The 20,897-nt window shown below is 47.0% G+C and overlaps 3 protein-coding genes across 4 annotated transcripts; 1 reads left to right on the plus strand and 2 right to left on the minus strand.

Moving 5' to 3' along the window:
- Positions 1–629: 629 nt before the first annotated feature.
- orc3 (origin recognition complex, subunit 3) lies at positions 630–9,238 on the plus strand. Its single transcript, XM_056591028.1, has 20 exons — positions 630–832; positions 1,306–1,360; positions 1,859–1,956; positions 2,315–2,459; positions 2,680–2,784; positions 2,897–3,051; positions 3,145–3,272; positions 3,394–3,553; positions 4,122–4,235; positions 4,441–4,577; positions 5,317–5,380; positions 5,507–5,623; positions 5,893–5,972; positions 6,601–6,734; positions 6,904–6,992; positions 7,068–7,165; positions 7,413–7,554; positions 7,830–7,946; positions 8,428–8,507; positions 8,789–9,238. Exons 1-20 carry the CDS (start codon positions 809–811, stop codon positions 8,892–8,894), a joined length of 2,148 nt encoding a protein of 715 aa, XP_056447003.1. The 5' UTR covers positions 630–808; the 3' UTR covers positions 8,895–9,238.
- LOC130383033 (akirin-2-like) lies at positions 9,224–11,752 on the minus strand. Of its 2 annotated transcripts, XR_008895670.1 has the most exons (7): positions 11,526–11,710; positions 11,107–11,277; positions 10,544–10,687; positions 10,297–10,446; positions 10,140–10,211; positions 9,574–9,840; positions 9,224–9,493 (listed from the first exon to the last, which is right to left on the minus strand). XR_008895670.1 is itself a non-coding variant. In XM_056591036.1 (6 exons), the coding sequence occupies exons 2-6, from the start codon at positions 11,267–11,269 to the stop codon at positions 9,830–9,832; spliced, it is 540 nt and encodes a 179-aa protein (XP_056447011.1). In that variant the 5' UTR covers positions 11,270–11,277; positions 11,526–11,752; the 3' UTR covers positions 9,224–9,829. The 2 variants fall into 2 exon arrangements, 1 of the variants encoding a protein (XP_056447011.1); XM_056591036.1 differs by having other exon boundaries at positions 9,224–9,840; positions 11,526–11,752.
- Positions 11,753–12,974: 1,222 nt separating this feature from the next.
- On the minus strand, positions 12,975–15,725 carry LOC130382795 (cannabinoid receptor type 1B-like). The gene is made up of 2 exons (XM_056590699.1): positions 15,550–15,725; positions 12,975–14,922 (listed from the first exon to the last, which is right to left on the minus strand). The coding sequence occupies exon 2, from the start codon at positions 14,889–14,891 to the stop codon at positions 13,548–13,550; it is 1,344 nt and encodes a 447-aa protein (XP_056446674.1). The 5' UTR covers positions 14,892–14,922; positions 15,550–15,725; the 3' UTR covers positions 12,975–13,547.
- Positions 15,726–20,897: the final 5,172 nt, after the last annotated feature.

Raw genomic sequence — 20,897 nt, forward strand, 5'->3', positions numbered from 1 at the left:
AATGATACCTCAAAGGATTAAAAACAGTTTTTCATCAAAAACCAGGCCGGCTTCCAGTAAAACTACTTTGAAGATCTTTATTCACAGGACCATATGTGACGTGCCACAATTACTGGCAAGCATCTGTTTATTTTAGTGAGTTGAAGCATAAGTAATAAATACTCAAATATGCTTACCATTAGTAATTAGGCAAAAATATGAACTATATATCTGACGATATTTGTGAACGTTACATGATGAACCATGTTAAAACTTATAATGAGATTTCGGCCTGTACTTTAAACTCGGAATCAAGTGAATGTAATCATGCGTAATTAAAATAGCATTTAAGTGTATTGTGTAACACCAATCCGAATTTGAGTTAAAATAAACCAATAAACGTCTCTTCATGGGACACCTGATGACCTGGTCCATGCAGACCCAGGATTCATGCTAGATCAGTGACGTCACAAAGTTACCATGTAGAAACCAGACGTGATTAAAACACTTCTTGCTAAATATAAATTAGTTTATTTATTTGTTTATGTATTAAGTTTACATTTTCTACCGACAACAACTATTTTGACAACTGTAGTATGATAAATCGAGAAAACTTCTAACTTTAAATTACATAAGTAGGGAATACGGCTTGTTCAGACGCCAAACTGGCGGGAATTTTCGTGACGGAACCGGAAGAGTTCCGTGTCGGCAACCCATCACATGCATGCAGTAAAAGCACAACTGGACAACCAAGTCTCTTAGTAGACATTTCTTCCTCGTAACTAAAGTTTTTATGTATCCCTTTTTGTAACCCACTGTCTACCTCAAGATGTCTACTTCGTCGGTATCAAAGGTAACTGAGAACAGCGGAGATGTGAACTTAAATCTGCTGTCATGATGACAACATAACGTCATACATCTTGATGGATGACAACATAACGTCATTCATCTTAGATTGATGACGTTAGCTTTTGTAATGGTCCTGCTTCACCTGGACAATGGTGTTTGACTCTGTTACTCCTCTGTGGTGTTGGACTCCGAGTCCCCTGGTGTTTGACTCTGTGGTGTTTGACTCTGGTGTTGGACTCCGAGTCCCCTGGTGTTAGACTCTGTGGTGTTTGACTCTGGTGTTGGACTCCGAGTCCCTCCGAGTCCCCTGGTGTTGGACTCTCTGGGGTTGGATGCCTCTGGTGTTGGACTCTGGTGTTTAACTCCTCTGGTTATTGACTCTCCTGATGTTGGACTCTGTGGTGTTTGACACTCCCCGGTTGTTTGACTCCCCTTGGGTTTGACTGTGGTGTTTGACTTTGGGGTTTGCTATTTCAGGGCTGCTTTGTTTTCAAGCCGAGTGCTAAAAAGAGAAGGAAGACTTCTGACATGGGTGAGTAATTGTAGCTTATATGAGAATGCGACATCAACGTTGTTACTTATTGATTATGTAGTAATGATGTATTGTAACATCATAAAGGACACCTCTTACCCTAACCATGGACTGTTTACCCTTCAACGTGGCACCCGCTCTCGGGCACGCTACCACAGCCTCTCAGTCAAAACTAAACTGACTTTAAACAGCTTCTTCCCCTCAGCTGTCAGACTGCTTACAAAATACCCATCCATATCTCATACTGCCTAGTCCCTACTACTTAATCAAACTTTTCTGCACTACCTGCACTTTACTGTATAACTGTTGTAATTAATTTTTGCTGCACAGATATTATACTGCAAGTATGTATTTATACATGTTGCTCAAACTGAGGTTTGCACTCTGGTTAGACCCACCTACATTTCGTTGCATTGTAACCTGTTACTGTGCAATGACAAGTGTATCTAATCTAATCTAATGACTCTTTTTTAATGGTTTGATTCTCTGTGCATACAGTGGATTATTTCAGCCATGGCTGTGATGGAGGTGAGGACAGCAGCCTGCGATACACACTCTGTAAGAAGCTGTGGGACACTATTAAAGAGGAGACGGAGGTGAGGAAAAGCAGACTGTACTCTGTACTTTAGAGAAAGTGTTATAGAGTAAGATAACAGGTAGCGTTGATGTTAAAAGGAATGATCTGTAAGAAACCATTTTTATTACATAGAATAGTTTACGCCTTTCAACGTAAGGTCCAGTTATGTCTTTGTCTAGCTCTAAATCATGTTGGTTACAAATACAGGACTATAATGCAATATAGCATCCAATAGTTTACACTGGGAGGAGACTCGCATGTTGACGGAATTGTTGACCCAAACAAAAAAAATCGCTGTTTGACAATTCCTCTTATTTGTACATTCAGCACACAGATTACATTATGAAAATATTTTAATAAAATGTTTATTGTCTAAGAGTTTACAGGATGAGCTCAACAGGCAGATACTAGAGGGCCTGCTGCACTTCATCAAGAGGTGCTGCTCCGGCCCCCGCCATACAGCGGGCCCCTGGGAGGCCCGCATGAGGGCCAGCGAGATCCCCACTGCTGCCCTGGTCCTCGGTACGTAAGGGCCCCAACTGGGCCCTGGTCCTCTGTACTGCAGGGGCCCCCACCGGGCCCTACCGCCATTAAGTGATGAATAAGATGACTAATTAATTTATTATTGAATTGGGCTGAACTCTGCATGTTCGACATTAACGTCCCTCCCCTAACTCTTAGGCTCGTATCGCTGCAGCCCAGTAATTGGATCCCTCGTCTGCTTCCTCCCTCTGGGCTCTAGGGGTCAACGTGCCTGACCATGACATGACCTTCCAGAGCTTGTGTGAACTACTGCAGCAGTCCGTCACTCCTCACGTGGCGTGTTTACAGGCCAAAGAGTGTGGCGGTAAGAATTGAAGACGCATTGTATTTGACCGAGTACACATACGTGCTGTGGATCATATACATATGACTACATATATAACGGATCACAACAGTGTGTCACACTTGGGTTTCAGCCTTGAAGAGTCTGATGCGGAAGGTTCTGGAGCGGCTGGTTGGCTCTGCTGCAGAGGAGGAGGAGGATGAGGAGGAGGGTGATACCCATCCCCACCCAAAGGGGGCACACTGCACCCTCGCTACGCTCTGTGAGTGGTATGAGACCAAATCCAAGGTGGGTGACCCGGCGGGTTGTGGGTTCGGCTCCCTCACTGGGAGGAGACACACATGTTGACGGATGTGAACCTTGTCTTAAATGACTCTTTAGAAATCCTCCACTCCCGGTAAGAAGCGTTCGTCTGAAGAGGAGCCCGCACGCCCCCCCATCGTTATTATCTTCAAAGACCTGGAGGCCTTCAACCCGAGAGTTCTCCAGGACTTCATCCTGATCTGCAGGTCAGAGCTGCTCCTCTGGATCCCTGGTTTGAATCCCGGGCTCTGTGCCAGAGGGCCTGCTCCTCCGGATCCCTGGTTTGATCCCGGGCTCTGTGCCTGATGTTTCTTCGTGCTTCTGCAGTCGCTACGTGGAGCAGCTCCCCCTCATCCTGGTGTTTGGCATCGCTACGTCACCTAGCACCATCCAGCAGGTGCTGCCCCACTCGGTGTCCTCCCTGCTCTGCATAGAGCTCTTCCAGTCCCTCTCCTGCACCCAGCATCTGTCCACGGTCATGGACAAGGTAGAGTCCCCTGTCCCGTATGTTAGACCAGTGGACCAGGTAGACTCCTCTGTCCTGTACGGTGCACTAGGTAGACTCATCTGTCCTGTATGGTACACTAGGTAGACTCATCTGTCCTGTATGGTGCACTAGGTAGACTCCTCTGTCCTGTATGGTACACTAGGTAGACTCCTCTGTCCTGTATGGTGCACTAGGTAGACTCATCTGTCCTGTATGGTACACTAGGTAGACTCATCTGTCCTGTATGGTGCACTAGGTAGACTCCTCTGTCCTGTATGGTACACTAGGTAGACTCATCTGTCCTGTATGGTACACTAGGTAGACTCATCTGTCCTGTATGGTACACTAGGTAGACTCATCTGTCCTGTATGATGGACCAGGTGGACTCAGTAGGCCATAAGATACTCAAATATGAGGGTCAGATATGAATCGTTTTATTATAAGAAATGCCCATTGTCTCTACATTACCCAGGTCCAGTTCCAAAATTCGGACCAAAGAAAAGATAATCCAGTTTGAATGAACTCATTTGGGTTTTCCATGTCCTGTGTGCTTCTTTATGGTGACCAGTTGATCCTGACCCACCACTTCCCCTTCAAGCCCAATGCTAAAGTCCTGCAGGTGCTGGTCAGCATCTTCCTCTACCATGACTTCTCTGTGAGGAACTTCATCAAGGGCCTGAAGGTAACAGGAGCTCCCAGCGCTCCTCTCCCATTGTGCTATGTCTGCAGATCAGTGACGTGTGTGTGTGTGTGTGTGTGTGTGTGTGTGTGTGTGTGTGTGTGTGTGTGTGTGTGTGTGTGTGTGTGTGTGTGTGTGTGTGTGTGTGTGTGTGTGTGTGTGTGTGTGTGTGTGTGTGTGTGTGTGTGTGTGTGTGTGTGTCCCCTAGCTGGCGCTGCTGGAGCACTACCTCAACCAGCCGCTCAGCGTCCTGTGCTGTGAGAAGCAGGAGGAGGTGGAGCTGAACACCACCCAGCTCAACCACCGGGGGCTGGAGTCTGTCAGGCAGCTGGCCTCCTTCAGGAGGTACGTACTGTTCATCTACACCTTTGTCTGCTTACAGCAGGTCCTTTAAGGCCCTTTGTCTGCTTACAGCAGGTCCTTTAAGGACCTTGGTCTGCTTACAGCAGGTCCTTTAAGGACCTTTGTCTGGTTACAGCAGGTCCGTGGTCCGCTTATAGCAGGTCCTTTAAGGTCTGTGGTCCGCTTATAGCAGGTCCTTTAAGGTCCGTGGTCCGCTTATAGCAGGTCCGTGGTCCGCTTATAGCAGGTCCTTTAAGGTCCGTGGTCCGTTTACAGCAGGTCCTTTAAGGTCCGTGGTCCGCTTATAGCAGGTCCTTTAAGGTCCGTGGTCCGCTTATAGCAGGTCCTTTAAGGTCCGTGGTCCGCTTACAGCACGTCCTTAAGGACCTGTACCCAGCCTCCACCGGACTCTGAGGGTTTGAGTTCAGGAAGGATGTTACTGATGATGGGAAGTAGTTTTGTTATCAGGCGAGCCACACCATCCTGCTGGTTAAACTCTTCATCTCTCCCAATGGAGTTGAATGGTAGGAAAACAGTGCTTTCCTTCTGTCCAGCCGCCCTATCAAGGAATCAACTAGTGTAAAAGTAGGAGGCTATCGCTGCCAGTTAGCATAAGGCTGTTCCATTGACCTGCTAATCTACAATCCCCCCCACCCCAGTAACCCAATAACTCTGCTGAAGCACAGACCATAGTTTTACAACTAGTGATTTAGCAGCTGTTTTTTATCTTCTGTTGCTCCAGGTATGTGGAGCAGCAGCAGCCTCAGGAACAGGTGGCTCTGCTGACGAGCGATCAGCACATGAAGGTAAACCTAGTTTATGAAGACACTGAGGTTGCTTATCCTGTCAAAGGCAGTACCGGTAATGGGGGAGAACACGGTAAACCTGCACAGGGGACTAAATGATTGATTCAAGGGTTTTTCTTCTCTCAGGAAACCTGCAATAAGCTGCTCAAAGATCTCTACAAGTATCACAAGAACTACTACCCGGTCCTGAGATGTCTCCACGCCCTCACCCGCTCCCTCCCCAGGGTCCCGCTGGGGAAGCAGGTAGGGGGGGTCCATTCCTGTCAGATCTTAGATTCGTTGTTCCGTAATACGAAGCCCCACGATGGTTCGTCCTCCAGGGGGCGCTGCGACCAGATCACTAATCAGTTGCATCAGCTGTGTTGGTCGGCCACACATATAAAAACATACCTCCCTCCTCCATACCTCCCTACCTACTTTCCACCCCCAAACCTCCCTACCTCCCTGCCTCCCTACTCATGGGAAAATACTTTGCTGTTATTTACAATAATCCAGGTCTTCTTTCTCTGCAGATCAGGGAGCTTCACATCACGTGTCTGGAGGGGAACGTGTGGGAGAGGGAGGAGTACCGCTCAGCCATGCAGCTCCTGAGGTGAGGCATGGAGCCCTTCTCCACAGGGGTTGATCAAGGGAAAGATAAGCAGTTTTGTGATGATAATAATCTTGTACTATCTATCCAAAAGCTCCTACCTGCCGAAAGCTACTCTTACATAAGTGAGGCCCCAGCACTGGCTAACCACCACCAGTCAATCATCAAGCGTCGGATAATGTCATTTAAAGGGGAAGGGCGTCCAGACACGCACTCCGCTTATCTTATATTCATTTAAATAATGATTATGTTCTAATTCCAACCATGTCGATTAGATCGGGTCTGTTTTGGCGGTAGGGGGTTTATATTCTTGGCTCTTTTGTAGTGACCACACAAACGTGGAGCGTTGGCAGTGCAGCGCGTGTTCCCGTGGTAACCCACTCGTCTGCCTCCTCCCTCACCCGTCTGCCTCTGCCCTCACCTGTCTGCCTCCCCCCTCACTCTACTGCCTCCCCCTATCCCTCACCTGTCTGCCTCCCCCCTCACCTGTCTGCCTCCCGTCTGCCCGTCTGCCTTTCCCTTACCCGTCTGCCTCCCCCTCACCCGTCTGCCTCCCCCCTCACCCATCTGCCTCCCCCCTCACCCGTCTGCCTCTCCCTCACCCGTCTGCCTCCCTCCCTGTCTCCCCCAGGATGCTGGCTAAGGAGGAGCTGCTGAGGGAGCTGAGGGGCTGCCAGGACATCCTGAAGCTCTGCAGGTCTACGAAGATGAGGGCGTCTCTGGAACGACTTCAGGAACTACTGGATCAGTTTGAGCATTTGGACGGTAAGTCGCCATTATTTAAGTAAGTTAATGCATGTAAAGATTATATATCCACATCAGGTCACCAACAATGATTAATTTACTTTAATTTACTATCATTATTTCTTGAATGTATATAAAAAAATTAACTTTAATAAAAAATATGACAGGTGCTCTTGCTTTGTTTCACCAGAAGCTAAGCCTGAAACGGCGGCCAATGAAGACATGACGTCTCCCGCCAAAAGTATGGAGAAGAAGACGGACCTGTTCCAGCTGCAGAAGGCATGTCTCCTCTTCACCAACCGCTCATCTCCACCAAGAAGAGTCTTCCTCTAAAGAGTCTTCTGTTGTCTTTAGACGCTGCTGGAGATGAAGGAAACTCGGAGAACTAAGAAATTGAGCGGCTTTGAAATTCTGAGGAACGAAGCGCTGGACTTCATCGACGCCCTAGTGAGGTGTGGATCAGATGTATCAGAAACATGTGTGGTGCCTCTCGTGTGCAGGGGTTATTTTCTCTGATGTTCCTATGATTTGGATCTTTGTCCTTTTTGTGCGTTAGAAACAAACAAAGTTGGTGTCTTGCTTGCTCTACTGTGTAGTTGTTGATCATTGATCAATTCTCTAAACAAACAGAATAGTTCAGATATAGTAGCGCAGAGCCTACCCTCTAACTAAAGCTCCCTGTGGCTGACCGGCCCCCAGGAGCCACCTGGTGCCCCCGGAGACACAGCCGCTGCACGAGGTCTGCTACTACAGCTCCTCCGCCCTCCTCCGCCGCCATCTCAACGCCACGCCGCGCACCTCCATCCAGACGGCGCTGAGCAGCCCCTACCACTTCCTCCAGGTACCCCCCTCCCCCGCCCCCGGAGACCCAGTGTTCAGAGGCACTCTAATGTCCAACCTTCACTTTGGTAAAAGCACCTTTCAAAAGTGCATTTCAGGGGTGATGCATGGGTCTGAAGGCTGCAGGGAGACATCCAGAACACGGCCCATTTAGTTTCCTCTGACCACTGGTATCATCATGGAGAAACCCCACTGTTTCAGTGGAAAGTGTTCTAGTGATACGGGGCACACATGAGGAGCAGATCTGAGATCTGGTCTCTCTCGATCTCTTATTAGAACGACGCGCTGCTCACGGAGGACGGAGGGGTCTCCAACGCAGCGCCGGACCTGTGCATCGTGCACAAGCTGCACCTGGAGTGTGGAAGACTCATCAACCTCTACGACTGGCTGGAGGTGAGCAGGGGGGGGAACCATGGAGACATTTAGTTTGGTTATTAATAACGCCCCGACTGACCTGGAAGCCAACAGCTCTTGCATGGAAATATGTCCATGCTCATGGTTGTGGATCTGCATGTTAGCCTAACCCTAACCCTGTAGTTCTTTATCCTAACCCTGTAGTTCTGCATCCTAACCCTGTAGATCTGCAGCCGATCCCCGTAGATATGCATCCTAACCCTATTTTAACACTGGTGTTTGTTCAACACAAACTGTTGAACAAACACTTTGTTGTTTGATATGTCGTCTGCTGACCGCCATCTCCAGTTCCTTGTTCCTCTTTGTTAGCAGTCCAAACCCCCTCACTTCTTATCCTAGATGTGCAACACAGTATTTGGATTCTGGCTTTAAGTAACAGCTGTTATTTGGTCAAAGGTTGTTTGTTTTCTGATGTCAAAGCTGCATCTGGGATTAGTGAAATCTATGTTGTTTTTCCCAGGCCTATGCAACTGTTGTCTCTGCTGCAGAGGGCAAAGATCCAGAATCAGAAGAATATGGAAAAGTGGATGAACTCAAACAGTATCCTTTCCAACTTATTTCCTGTCCACTTATGTGCATAGCCCCAACCTGTATTCATGTACTGAATAAGTATCGTACCTCTGCTCATTTTGGGTTCAACAACTGTTTGTGATTGGCCTGGTTTAAAACCATTTGAACGGTAGTATTATTAGTAGTTCTCAGAACCCGTGCAGCGGCGCAATAACTATTGATTTCATCAAACAAGTGGCTCCATTGTTTTAGTTGGTCACCATGGTGACTTGGCCAGACCTGCCCTGTTTGTTTTCCTAAAGGCTTTGAAGCGCTCGATTCATCCAGGCTGTGTCTGAGCTCCAGTTTCTCGGTTTCATCAAGTCCACGAAGCAGAAGACAGACCATGTGGCACGACTAACCTGGGGAGGCTGCTAACTAATCAACAACTAAGTCGTATTCAAATAAATTGACAGGATAAAATTGGAATGTTGATTTCTTTATTGTGTATGAAATACGGTTTCCTCGTTGCTCATTGTTTTATAGCTTTTATCTAGTAAGCCTACAAATAAACCTAATTTACTAGAGACTTGGCAGAGGGCAGCAGCATACCAGTAAATATTAGACCTTCAAGTCAAGGTCTTGTTTTAGTTGTTTTACTCCTTTTCACACATTAAAGTCTCAAGGTTGGAATAAATGAATTCAGCCTTTCATAAATCCATGTCAAACTCAAATGAATCACTCATTGCATATATTTTATATTTCCAAAATAATTGACAAGTCTGAGAACAAAGTGTTAACGCTTTAAAACATTTTATTTGGATTTTGTTGTCCACTAAATACATTGGCTTTAAAGTAATACCAGTAAAACAAATGTCTAAATAAATAAAGTGATGGGGAGAGAAGGGTCAAATCTGTGACTTTGTGCTCAGGTACAAAACAATGAACTGAGGGCAGCAAACTCTTCATCGCACACTCGTCTTCACTGTCCAAAGACTGGCCATCATACCTCCTGGCTTTTCATATTTACACGCAACCTTCGGAAATCATACGATGAACAATTAAAGTCTGGAATGCCGAGAATCTTTATAAAAGTAAGAATTTTAAAAACACTTACAGCAAGAGAAACATAGGCCACTGGTAGAGATAGGGTCCGTTCATTTACATCAGGAAGCACCTAGCTGCTTACAACAAGAGTGGTAACCACTGACAACGGCATCGTATAAACCTTTGCCCAAAGACTGATTTATGGCACAATAAGAAAGTTTTTTATTGAAACTAGCTAAACTGAATTTCCTCTTCTCTTTTCTTCAGTCTTTCCTTGCAGCCAGAGGTTTTCAACAAAATATTTTCTTGCAGCGAGAAATTGTCACTCATGACACATCTGGAAGAGAAGGCAAAATGTGAACAAAGATCTCATTAACCTGGATAAATATAAATGAAAAGGCTTCCATTTGTGTTGTCTATTTATACTATACTATTAAGTAATATTGTGCAGTGAATATTACCCCATATGGCAACATGATAGGTTCAAATCTATTTGAGGGATCATCACATCTATTTGTGGGATCACAAAGTATTTACATGCCCTATCACTTTCTATGATATAAGATAAACATACTGATCTAATAGTCACTGGTTGTATCAGGAAGCATTTAAGAGAGACACAGAGGATCAACTTACAGCTGGCTGGCTGCTCGCCGAATCGTCGCATTAATTGGTCATGTGTGAACTTCACGAAGGTGTCGTATTGTTCTAAGATAAAAAGAACAGCCCGTTATTAATGTACTTCTCAGAGGAGAATATGCCACCTCATTGTTGTTGTTTGGTCTAACCCCACCTGCCAACTTGGAGGTCATGGTCTCCTCGTATTCCTCCCTGACCTTGTCCTCCCGCTCTTTGAGTAGGCGCTCGCAGATCATGCCGACCTGTCGGAGCGTAAATAACGGCTGTTCCCTCCTGGAGGGGGAGACGCTGCCAGAGGAGGACCCTGAAGAGATACAACCGTGATGTAATTACACATTTGAACCGTGTGCTGATCCACCACAACCTCTATAGTTTAAAGTCTCTGATGAACGTTCTCAGACCTGGGAGGCCGGGCGGGGCAGACATGAGAGAGGACGGACACGGGGAGTCCAGAGAGAAGCAGCCTTCCGACTGCTGGTAACAATCCAGATGCTTCCTCTTCTGGAGCCGTTTGTACTCCTGTTTGATGTTATGCAATATTTGCTCTGCAATGAAGTGGAGAGATGAAAAGGGCCATTGGTGTAGAAAACACAAGACGTCTCTCAGAGGCCTCTTCAGTAAGGGAACTCCTCAAATAACACCACAGCTTTAATTTAAGCTTTGCGTGACGACTACGCCTAAATATATTTCTCACCACACAACTAGATGACGCTGGTTCGATGCCTGGTTAAAGTGGGGGAGATAGGGAAACTGAGACAAACTGAGATAGAGAGCGAGACAGCGAGAGAGAGACAGACAGCAGAGGGAGAGACAGATGGGGAGGAAGATAGGGAGAGATGGAGATAAGGTGAAGGAGACTGAGATGGAGATAGGGAGAGAGCGAGACACTGAGAATTAGAGAGAGAAAGAGACTGAGACAGAGATAGGGGGAAAGAGAGAGACAGTGGCAGACGTCCATCCTCACCTGCAGTAAATCTTGACGACGGTTCGTCAAACGGCGAGGGCTCCATGCGAAGGTACTTCCTCGGCGACGGGGACACCGGGACGCACCTCCTCCTCTTCGGGGACGCGGGGCTCATCAGGGGGTCGAAGTCCCGGCTCCTCTTCAGGGTGGCGCCGCACGCCATCGGTCAGACTACCGGGGAGAAGACGTTACCGGGACGATCGCGATGGCTCGGGGGTTATGTCTTCGTTATGTAACGTTTTAAGTCTAATCGAAATTAAGTTTTTATTGGGATTAGAAGACGGATCGGTAGAAGTTATCTCGGAAGAGCAACACGCTACGGAGGTTAGCAAGTAGCCGAGCCGAAAGAAAACAAAGCTAACTAATGGAGCTAAAGTATCGGACTAATATGTGAAGTCTTCACTTAAACGCTTGCTCACCTTCTGGATGAAATGAGCGCTCTCCAACTCGACCCACTGGGTGTGGATTCAGACCAAGTTGTCGAGGGAAAGTTAGTCTTTAGACGAGTTTAGTTCCTCTGCCTGGAGGATGTAATGCGGAGCTAGCGGTGGATAGCGAGCTAGCGGTAGATAGAGAGCTAGCACTGAACTCAGGTCGGCTTCTCTTGTTGACGACGACGTGTGGGCGCGAAGGGAGCATGCGCAGTGCGCACGTGCATTGTGGGTATTGTTGTTCAACTATAGTCATAGCCGCCAATGAACTACAAACGATGCCGGGTCGATGAGGCTCTGGGCCCGACTTCACGTCGACTTTCCCCATAGAATAACTTACTACTGATCGTGATTAGAGGTTTATTATCCTTTCTATACTTTATTCCAGAAAATACTAATTTTGAGCCAGGCTTTATGGAGTTCAGTTCATCTCGTGTCCAGACGATGGCACCAGTGTACAATTGGAAACCAGGAGTTATTATAGTCTTGGTATCATTATCATTATTATTATCATTATCGTTCAATTAGAAACTGATTGTTCTGGATCGGTCGACAACCGTATGTACGGTTTGTTTTGTTTATAATGTGTAAAACATTTGAAAAAACATGGAAGAAAATCCTTTGGTCTACAAAAGTTTACTTAAAACTGAACATTTATTTTCCATTAATACATTTGAGGATTAGGTTTACGGGTTAGATTTAGGGGTTTGGCTTGGTTTGGGTTCAGGGTTAGGTTTAGGCTTTGGCTTTAGTGTTGGGGTTTGACCTCAGGGTTTAAGTTAAGGGTTTGGCTTTAGGGTTTGGGTTAGGTTTAGGAGTTTGGCTTTAGTTTTACGGTTAGGTTTAAGGGTTTGGCTTAAGGGTTAGGTTTAATGGTGTGGCTTTAGGGTTTGGGTTAGGTTTAAGGGTCTGGCTTCAGGGTTAGGGTTAGGTTTGAGGGTTGCGCTTCAGGGTAGTTTAAGGTCTGCTTTCGGGTGGTTTAAGTGTTTGGCTTTAGGGTTTGGGTTCAAGGTAACGTTTAAGGGTTTGGCTTTAGGGTGATGTTTAAGGGTTTGGCTCGGTTTCAGGGTTAGGTTTAAGGGTTTGGCTTTAGGGTTTAGGCTTTGGGTTCAGGGTTAGATTTAAGGGTTTGGCTTTGGGGTTTGGCTTTGGTCTCGGGTTAGGTTTTAAGGTTTGGGTTTAAGGGATTGGTTTAGGGTTTGGGTCCATGGTAGTTTTAGTGTTTAGGTGTCAGCAGGTTTGAATGAGGGTTCCAGCACTGTTCCCCAGATCAGCCTAACAGAGCGGTTATAAAATGTAAAACCTTAAAATGGGTTCAGGTTTAAAAACCATGGGAGAATCAGAAAAAAACCACTTTCTACGTAATAGTATTTTTCCAAACATTATTCTGAGTAATTGATAGATTAAAGTAAATAGGGAATAATATATATCCATAAAACATCTTTCTATGGTGCTTGGTTCCATTGTCTCCTCAAAGAGAAACAGGAGCAACAATCTGATGGAAACGTCATCAGAGTCAGAACTAGAGGAAAACACAATATACAAAGTATTGCACAATAAAATTGCACCATTTATTTTCTTACAAGAATACCGTCGTACAAAAAAAGCGCAATATAAACAACACATAAATAGATAAGAACTTTCAGGGCAAGGTGATGAAGAGATGTTCTTGATATTATCCTCTGTAAAACACAACTGATTATCACATTATAATTTAATTTCCTTACAAAACCATTTAAATGCTTTTTTCCGATTCAAATTTACAAATGTTTCATTTTTCAACTTTCTATGACCCACATAATGTCATTTTCACGGACTAGGATTCAAATCAAGAAACCAGACATAACAGTTTTCCCTGGCATGATATCAAAGTATTACTACAAAAAAGAAAAGTAAAATGCTAACAAAGACGAAGCCTGTTAAGGGTCTATTGATCCGTTTGGCACGTGTCAGGGTCACAATCATCCTGCATCATCACGTCTCCTCTCTCCACATGAAGGACCCCCTCCTTCATACAAGCTCTGCCCCCGAAGTCTCCGTCCCCCCCGACAGCGTGACCCGGGCCCCTCTGCTCCTCCTCTCCTGGTTCCCTTCCGGGGGCCCCCCCACAGGGGCCCTCTGGCCACAGCAGCCGCCACCGTCGGAGGAGGGACGGGGCCTCAGGAGGTGCAGGAATGCACGGCGCAGGTCTTTGCTGCGCAGGGCGTAGATGACAGGGTTGACGGTGGAGTTGAGCAGACACAGGATGCAGCAGAAGGCGAACGCCGCCTTCAGTGCGTCGCTCACCTTCGAAAAGAGCTCGTAGATCATGATGGCGAGCACGGGCCCCCAGCAGAGCAGCAGCACCACCAGGATCAGGGCCAGGGTCTTGGCCAGGCGCAGGTCCACGCGGGCCTGCTCGGGCCGCCCCGTCTGCACCCTGTTGCCGTCGGCGGCGTACAGCACCACGCTCCGCTGGGCGCCGCGGCTCATCATGCGCAGCGCGTGGCGGTGGGCCTTCCACAGGATGAACACGTAGGCGTAGACGATGAACAGCACCAGGGCGCCCGTCACGCCGATCCACAGCATCAGGTAGCGTCGGTCCATGAGCGGGAAGAGCTCGGAGCAGGCCGAGGCCAGACTCCTGCAGTTCCACCCCAGCAGCGGGAGCAGGGAGAAGGTGGCGGCGCCCGCCCACATGGCGGTGAAGGCGGCCACGGCCCGGGCCCGCGTCACGATGCGCTTGTAGGCGACCGGCCGCTGGACGGAGACGTAGCGGTCGATGGCCGTGAGGAAGAGGCTGCCCACCGACGCCGAGAAGGAGGTGATCACGCCGGCCAGCTTGAAGAGGAAGACGGGGGGCGTGTCCTTCCTGTGCAGCACGTGGAAGTCCAGGAAGCTGTAGACGAAGATGACGCTGCCCAGCAGGTCGGCGGCGGCCAGGCTGCCGATGAAGAGGTAGGAGGGGCGGCGGCGCAGCGTCTGGGTCAGCAGGATGACCCCCAGCACCGCCACGTTCTCCAGCACCGTGAAGCTGCCCAGCGTGAGGGCCAGCACGGCGATGGTCAGCTGCTGGCCGGGCGTCAGGATCATGAAGCACTCCATGTGGTCCGCGGAGCTCCCCCCGCACGGCACGCCGGCCGCGCTCCTCACCGCCGTCCCGTTGGCGGAGGAGAGGAGGTCGGAGAGGCTGGTCTCCGGGAAGGGGCTGGCGAGGCCCAGCTCCTTGGCTCCGCTGGGGAAGCGTGGCTTGTCCGGTACGAAGCCCGCCTTCATGAGGCCGGAGAAGGCGGACGGGTCGTCGTAGACGGCGTCGTTGGAGCCAAGGTACAGCAGACCTGTTGCCATGGTGATGCCCCCCAGGGCCGACATCATGGCTGACTCACAGCGCCCAAACAAACGGTATCTATGGAGATTATATAGGTTTAAATAGCAACACATGAACATAGACCAATCAATTAAGGAAAAATGTATATACAAATAAAGGGATGGAATAATTAGTTACTGGGTAATATCACTGGAATCACTCCATCAGCCAGCTGACCCACAACAGATGCAGCCCAGACACAATGGTGGGAAAGTGGACAGTTGATGATCGCATCTTGGGGGGGAGGTCAAATTAAGTCGCCTATGTGGGTCAGCAAAGCTCGAGACCAGCATGGACGCTTCTTATTAATTTAAGAGGTCATTGAGGATTAGGTTTTTTATTATTATTGAATTAATTGTGTGACGAGAGGGAGCAAGCGTAAAGTTAGGTCATTGATTTAATAATAATAATAATTTTTATTATATTATCATGCTTACAATGCATAATAATATAGTATTAATATTTAAATAAATGTGTTTAAATGCGCATTTAAGCCCATTAAACCGACATAAATAAGTGTAAACGAAAGTCAACGGAGCAAAAATATTGCGCGAGAGAAACATCCAGAACGTCTCCTTCCTTAATAACAGAAATACTTGCTTTTTACGACTGAAACACAAAATAGAAAACATACAGTTAAGAATGAATAGAGAGCTGTAATCTTACCTTTAATGTTTCAACACAGAAAGCTCGAAGCATGATCCAAAATACACTTGACCAAAGACAACAAGAGATACCGAGTCATTCCACGGTAGCGAACGCCGGCTGAAACTTCTCCGCTGAGTGAAGTGCATCAGAGTGCGTCAGACACTGGGGCATCGCCGCTGTTCACAAAGCGCTTTTACACGATCGACCAGCGTTGCTTTGTGCGCTTAGTCACGTGGTTGGAGGTGCTCAAGCCGGCTACACCCTCTTATCATCCGCCCAATTCTGTCATCAGCATCCCCTGCTATCATCAGCACCCACTGCATCCCATGCTGTGGCTTCACATCCACTTGAGTGACACAAGGGAAAAAGCTGTCTGAGAAGATAAACCATAAAGTTTAGCCAAAGACGCCCAACGCATCAAGAACATTTTCTTAATGCAAGTTGTTTCTCATACTGCAATTAACACAATTGTTGTTGTTAATAATTATTCCTTTTCCTGAAAATCCAATATTAATCTTATTGTTGTATCAGGCCGACTAATCCCAATGACCTCTACGACTCAACCCGGATGATCTTTTTACAGTCACTAAGTACCATTATATGTAAATGAGCATCCTGACACACAATCACTCACGCAGAAACACAACAAACGGTCCATTACTGTTGTATTCTATTCCCTTTATTGCTATTGTTATTTTTTTGGTATTTCTCTCAATGAAATTCACCCACAGGACATATTGAATGTCCAGTGTCTTCAGATGGTCTGGATGCCTGGAGGTCTGAATTCTCCAGAAGGTCTGATGTCTCCAGAAGGTCTGATGTCTCCTGGAGGCAGGGGTGGACTGGCCATCTGGCATACCGGGCATCGTCCCGGTGGGCCGTTGACCCAATGTGGGCCGGTCCGGTCCGCTATGTTTTGTTTTTTTCTCTCTCTCTAAATTTCCTCCAATTAGGCTGGCCAATTGGCTACAGAGGGCTAGCAGTGTGTTGCCAGCATCGACACATATTATTGGTCTATGTTTGTCATTGTCAATCAATCATGGGCTGACAGGCTCAGAGAGCCCTGACAGTGCTGTCAATCACAACACAAACCAGGGTGGGCGGGACCTCATGGCATGGGCCGGAATCGTGGGAGTCCGCGACTCCCACGAGTAAGTAATTCATGTCTTAGACTTTTTCTCACAGCTACAGATAAAAAAATGTTATTCTCTATTTATGGTTTCACAATGACTTAGTCACAGTTTAAACAAATGCGTTTCAGCTCTAAAGCTGCTACTGTCTGTAATATGTTTCTATTAGATTATTTGTCAGGATATTTTGTTATTATTGTCCGAGTCTGGTTTTAACTAATGCTGGGCTTACACAAAAAGATTTTCCCATTCACAGACTAAAAACTGCAAGAGAGAAATTAGCGTTGGATCAAGTGTGATATTTAACAAGCGTTTTGTAGCTATGTAGATATGGGGGATGGAGATGCAGCGACCACAGGATGTCCGTTAACTTTCTGTTCAGGTTTCACACCTTTCTTGTCAACAGCACAAGAGACACAAATAGCAATTTGCACTGCTATTTGCAGTGCAAATAGCAGGATGTATGTACTTGATTAAATCGTTTTAATAAAGTACATACAGGGTTCTTCCCGTTCGTCTCGTCCCACCCCTAGTGCTGATAATGTAGTGGGCTGGTCTGGACAGAAAATGCCAGGGCTGAATTTTTGTCCCAGTCCACCCCTGCCTGGAGGTCTGATGTCTCTAGCCTGGAGGACTGATTTCCCCTGGAGGTTTGATGTCTCTAGCCTGGAGGACTGATTTCCCCTGGAGGTCTGATGTCTCTAGCCTGGAGGTTTGATGTCTCCATCCTGAAAGTAGGACCGTGTGTTTGTTGTTCAGAAAGAGATGGCTTGTTTCTTACACATAATCCCACCTGCCCACAGTGTCTCTTCGTCCATATAGAAACATAGAATCCGTCATGGCGATGTTTCAGCTGGAGCTGATATTTCAGCTGGAGTTGCACTATTCTGTGTATTGATTTAACCACAGCAGAGTCAAGATGACATCACTTCCTCATTATTACTTTAAAACATAAATCCATGCATTCTACCATTCAGATCACTGCTGAAAGGATTGCAGAATTAATTATAATATATTATATTAATATAAGTATATACACATATATATATTCATATATACAAATATATATATACAGTATAAACATATATATATTATCATGTATTATATATGTATTAACATATTATCTTTTCTTTTACAATAGCTGCACAGAGTTGTGCAGGGAGCTGATAAGCACATGTCCGGTCATGGGCGGAATCCCCCATCATGCCCGAGTGGGTCGGGTAGAGAGATGCTTCTCCTCCTCTGAAAGAGCTCCGCAATCGCCACGGGAACACGGTAATCAGGGGGCGGGGGGGCAGGAAGAAGACTTAAGGAGCTAATGGTGCGAGAGAGCAGGGGTCAGAGGAAGTGGAGAGAGAGAGAGAGAGAGAGAGAGAGAGAGAGAGAGAGAGAGAGAGAGAGAGAGAGAGAGAGAGAGAGAGAGAGTTTGAGAATGTTAGGGAGTGCTGAAGTGATGCAGTGAAAAGGGCAAAAGCTAAAGCAGATGAGTCAAGATTTTGAATAATTTATTAAGAAGATCCATAAGAAGAAAGACAACAAAGCCTCGAAACAGATCTAAGTGTTGGTGTAACGTTACTGCTCCGAAGACATCTCCAGTCCTTCCTCTGACCCTCGTCATCCTCTGCTCCGTCCCACCCCTTCTCCCATCAGCCAATCAGGGGGCGTGTGGGCCAGCATCAGAAGGTCAGGGGTCACCAGGTGTGTCTCTATGATCATCACCAGAATACCAAAACAACCATTTTTAACTTAAACCCAACAGTATAAACCCAGAAGGGACGGAGAGGTTGTGATATCTAACCCTCTGCCGATGCCCCACCCTTGCCGGCATGACCAACCCGGATTGGCCGAGGGTAGTCGGCCTCCGGTCTCCACGCAAAATGTGTTCTGTTTTAGAACAAGGAACCAAGCCATACATGGTCATGATAACGCTCCTGGCCAAAACGCACACACTCACATGTGCACACCCACGCAAATGTACATGCACACGCACACACTCATCCGCTGCTGAGGCAGACACTCAGAGTGGCTGCATTGTGATGTAGGTATTTACACGAAGAACGTCTACACGTCTTCTCTAGGATCAGGCTTCGTCAGCTCGTCAGGGTGTTAAACGCCATTGGCCAAAGCACTCAGGCACATCAGATAATCTACAGTCTGCTGTTTGAAAGATCCCTTCCAATAGGCTTTCAAAGAGTTATTTATTATTCATGACACTTCATGTTTGGATTTCTATTCACATGGTGTGGTATACTTTACTCTACTTCATTACAGCTTTCTGAGGCCGAGGATAATTGATCGGTTTATTGATAAGGGAGTCCTCCTGACTTCAGCTGTGGTTGTGTATGATGCGGACGCTGCGTTGACACGAATAAGCCAGCGTTCTGTGGGTAAGATGACTGGTTTGACACTGGTTTGTCTTATTGTCTCATTTGTTACATTGACCACTGTACCTTCCAAAGATGGTAGACTCTAGATGATGTATCTCAGGACATAAACAGACAATGCTGAGAGACGTCCACAGAGCTCGGGTGAAATGCAAGCTTTAATCACACAGTATGCGTGTAAGATTCACCCGAGGTCGGAGGACCCCATCAGTCTTGCTCGACTATGTGTCCTTTGGGGGGGTCAAAGTGCACGGCGGCTGGAGTCAGGTCTCCAGAGTTCATTGTTAAGTTGAGACTGATGAATCGCTCTGTCAAGCCAGGACAGCTGTTCTGAGGGTTAGGGTGTGGCTACCATTAAATCAGCAATGTGTGTTTCTGCTCGCTTAGCCTCAATTACAATTGAACATCATGCAATTCGTCAAAGGTTTTTAACAGTGCTCAGTCATGTTGAAATTTGTAGCAAATTATTTTAAGAAGTGTGTGTGTGTGTGTGTGTGTGTGTGTGTGTGTGTGTGTGTGTGTGTGTGTGTGTGTGTGTGTGTGTGTGGTGTGTGTGTTTGTGTGTGTGTGTGTGTGGTGGCTATGTAGAGGAAGGAAGGGGGAGGAAGAAAAAGGGGGGGGAGAGAGAATAAAGAAGAGAAAGTGAAAGAGAGGTAGAGAGAGTGAGAGAGAGCCTGGGAGAGAGGTCTGTGGCATGTGTCTCTTCTGTCTGTGGTTTGTGTCTCTTCTGTCTGTGATGGATGAGCTTTCAGCCAGACCTCACAGGTGCGGGCTGTAATCGTTATCATCTGCCAATCACATGATGGTCTGAATGCACTTTAAATCCTTTTTGCAACGTTTCGCCTTTCATCTGAACCCGGTGTTGTGAGTACATGAGGGAGACCTCAGCCCTTAGCCGCGGTGTTGTGTGAACATGAGACTTCAGCCCTTAGCCCCCGTGTTGTGAGTACATGATGGAGACCTCAGCCCTTGGCCCTGGTGTTGTGAGTACATGGGGGAGACTTCAGCCCTTGGCCCTGGTGTTGTGAGTACATGAGACTTCAGCCCTTGGCCCTGGTGTTGTGTGAACATGAGACTTTAGCCCTAGTGTTACGGGAGATTTCAGCCCTATTCCTCTGTATGTATGAAGCCTCATCAGACCACCGGGAGCTCAGCTGGCCCAGAGTCAGCATGGGATCGTGGGGTCATGATTGACATGGAGGGTGTCATGAGGTGTCAGATGGCCTCACGCTGGAAATAACCTTCTCTCAGCACGTCACTCTCTCAGAGACTCACCTGGAAGCTTAAATAGAGCTTAAATAGACCACGAACGACACATACAGAAAGAAAATGAGAGAGAGAGAGAGAGAGAGAGAGAGAGAGAGAGAGAGAGAGAGAGAGAGAGAGAGAGAGAGAGAGAGAGAGAGAGAGAGAGAGAGAGAGAGAGAGAGAAGAGAGAGAGAGAGAGAGAGAGAGAGAGAGAGAGGGGGAAAACAAGCGTGTTCTTAGTTCAGCTGAGGGAGTCATGGCAATCCCAGTATTCCATAAATACGAAGGACAGCGGCCACACCCACAACCCCCCCCAGGGGAGATTGTCCAATTAACACTCAGGATTCTCCTTCATCTGCTGCTACTGCCAGAGAGCAGTGGGAAGGGGGGGGGGGGGGGTTGGAGAGAGAGAGAGAGAGTCTGGGGGTGCGACTAGAAAAAGATCTATGGACCAGAGATCAAAAGACAGAGACAGAACGAATCAGATAGAGACAGCGAGAAACATTCTGCTGTGCTCAAAAATGAGGCAGACATGAACCATGAGAGAGGATTCATCCAATAATTATTTTTTGTGTCTGTGTAAATATTATTGGCTGCATATGAT

This window comes from Gadus chalcogrammus, chromosome 5, assembly GCF_026213295.1.
Source record: "Gadus chalcogrammus isolate NIFS_2021 chromosome 5, NIFS_Gcha_1.0, whole genome shotgun sequence".
NCBI classification, from domain to species: domain Eukaryota; kingdom Metazoa; phylum Chordata; class Actinopteri; order Gadiformes; family Gadidae; genus Gadus; species Gadus chalcogrammus.

What these genes read in the sequence shown, in the direction of transcription:
- LOC130383033 (XM_056591036.1), bottom strand. Translation starts at nt 11,269, where the DNA reads ATGGCGTGCGGCGCCACCCTGAAGAGGAGCCGGGACTTCGACCCCCTG. An exon ending in TGCCCCGCCCGGCCTCCCAG is followed by an intron (nt 10,447 to 10,543) that starts GTCTGAGAACGT and finishes GTATCTCTTCAG; the next exon opens with GGTCCTCCTCTGGCAGCGTC. An exon ending in CATGACCTCCAAGTTGGCAG is followed by an intron (nt 10,212 to 10,296) that starts GTGGGGTTAGAC and finishes TTTTTATCTTAG; the next exon opens with AACAATACGACACCTTCGTG.
- orc3 (XM_056591028.1), top strand. Translation starts at nt 809, where the DNA reads ATGTCTACTTCGTCGGTATCAAAG. An exon ending in CTACTTCGTCGGTATCAAAG is followed by an intron (nt 833 to 1,305) that starts GTAACTGAGAAC and finishes TTGCTATTTCAG; the next exon opens with GGCTGCTTTGTTTTCAAGCC. An exon ending in TGTCCACGGTCATGGACAAG is followed by an intron (nt 3,554 to 4,121) that starts GTAGAGTCCCCT and finishes TATGGTGACCAG; the next exon opens with TTGATCCTGACCCACCACTT.
- LOC130382795 (XM_056590699.1), bottom strand. Translation starts at nt 14,891, where the DNA reads ATGATGTCGGCCCTGGGGGGCATCACCATGGCAACAGGTCTGCTGTAC.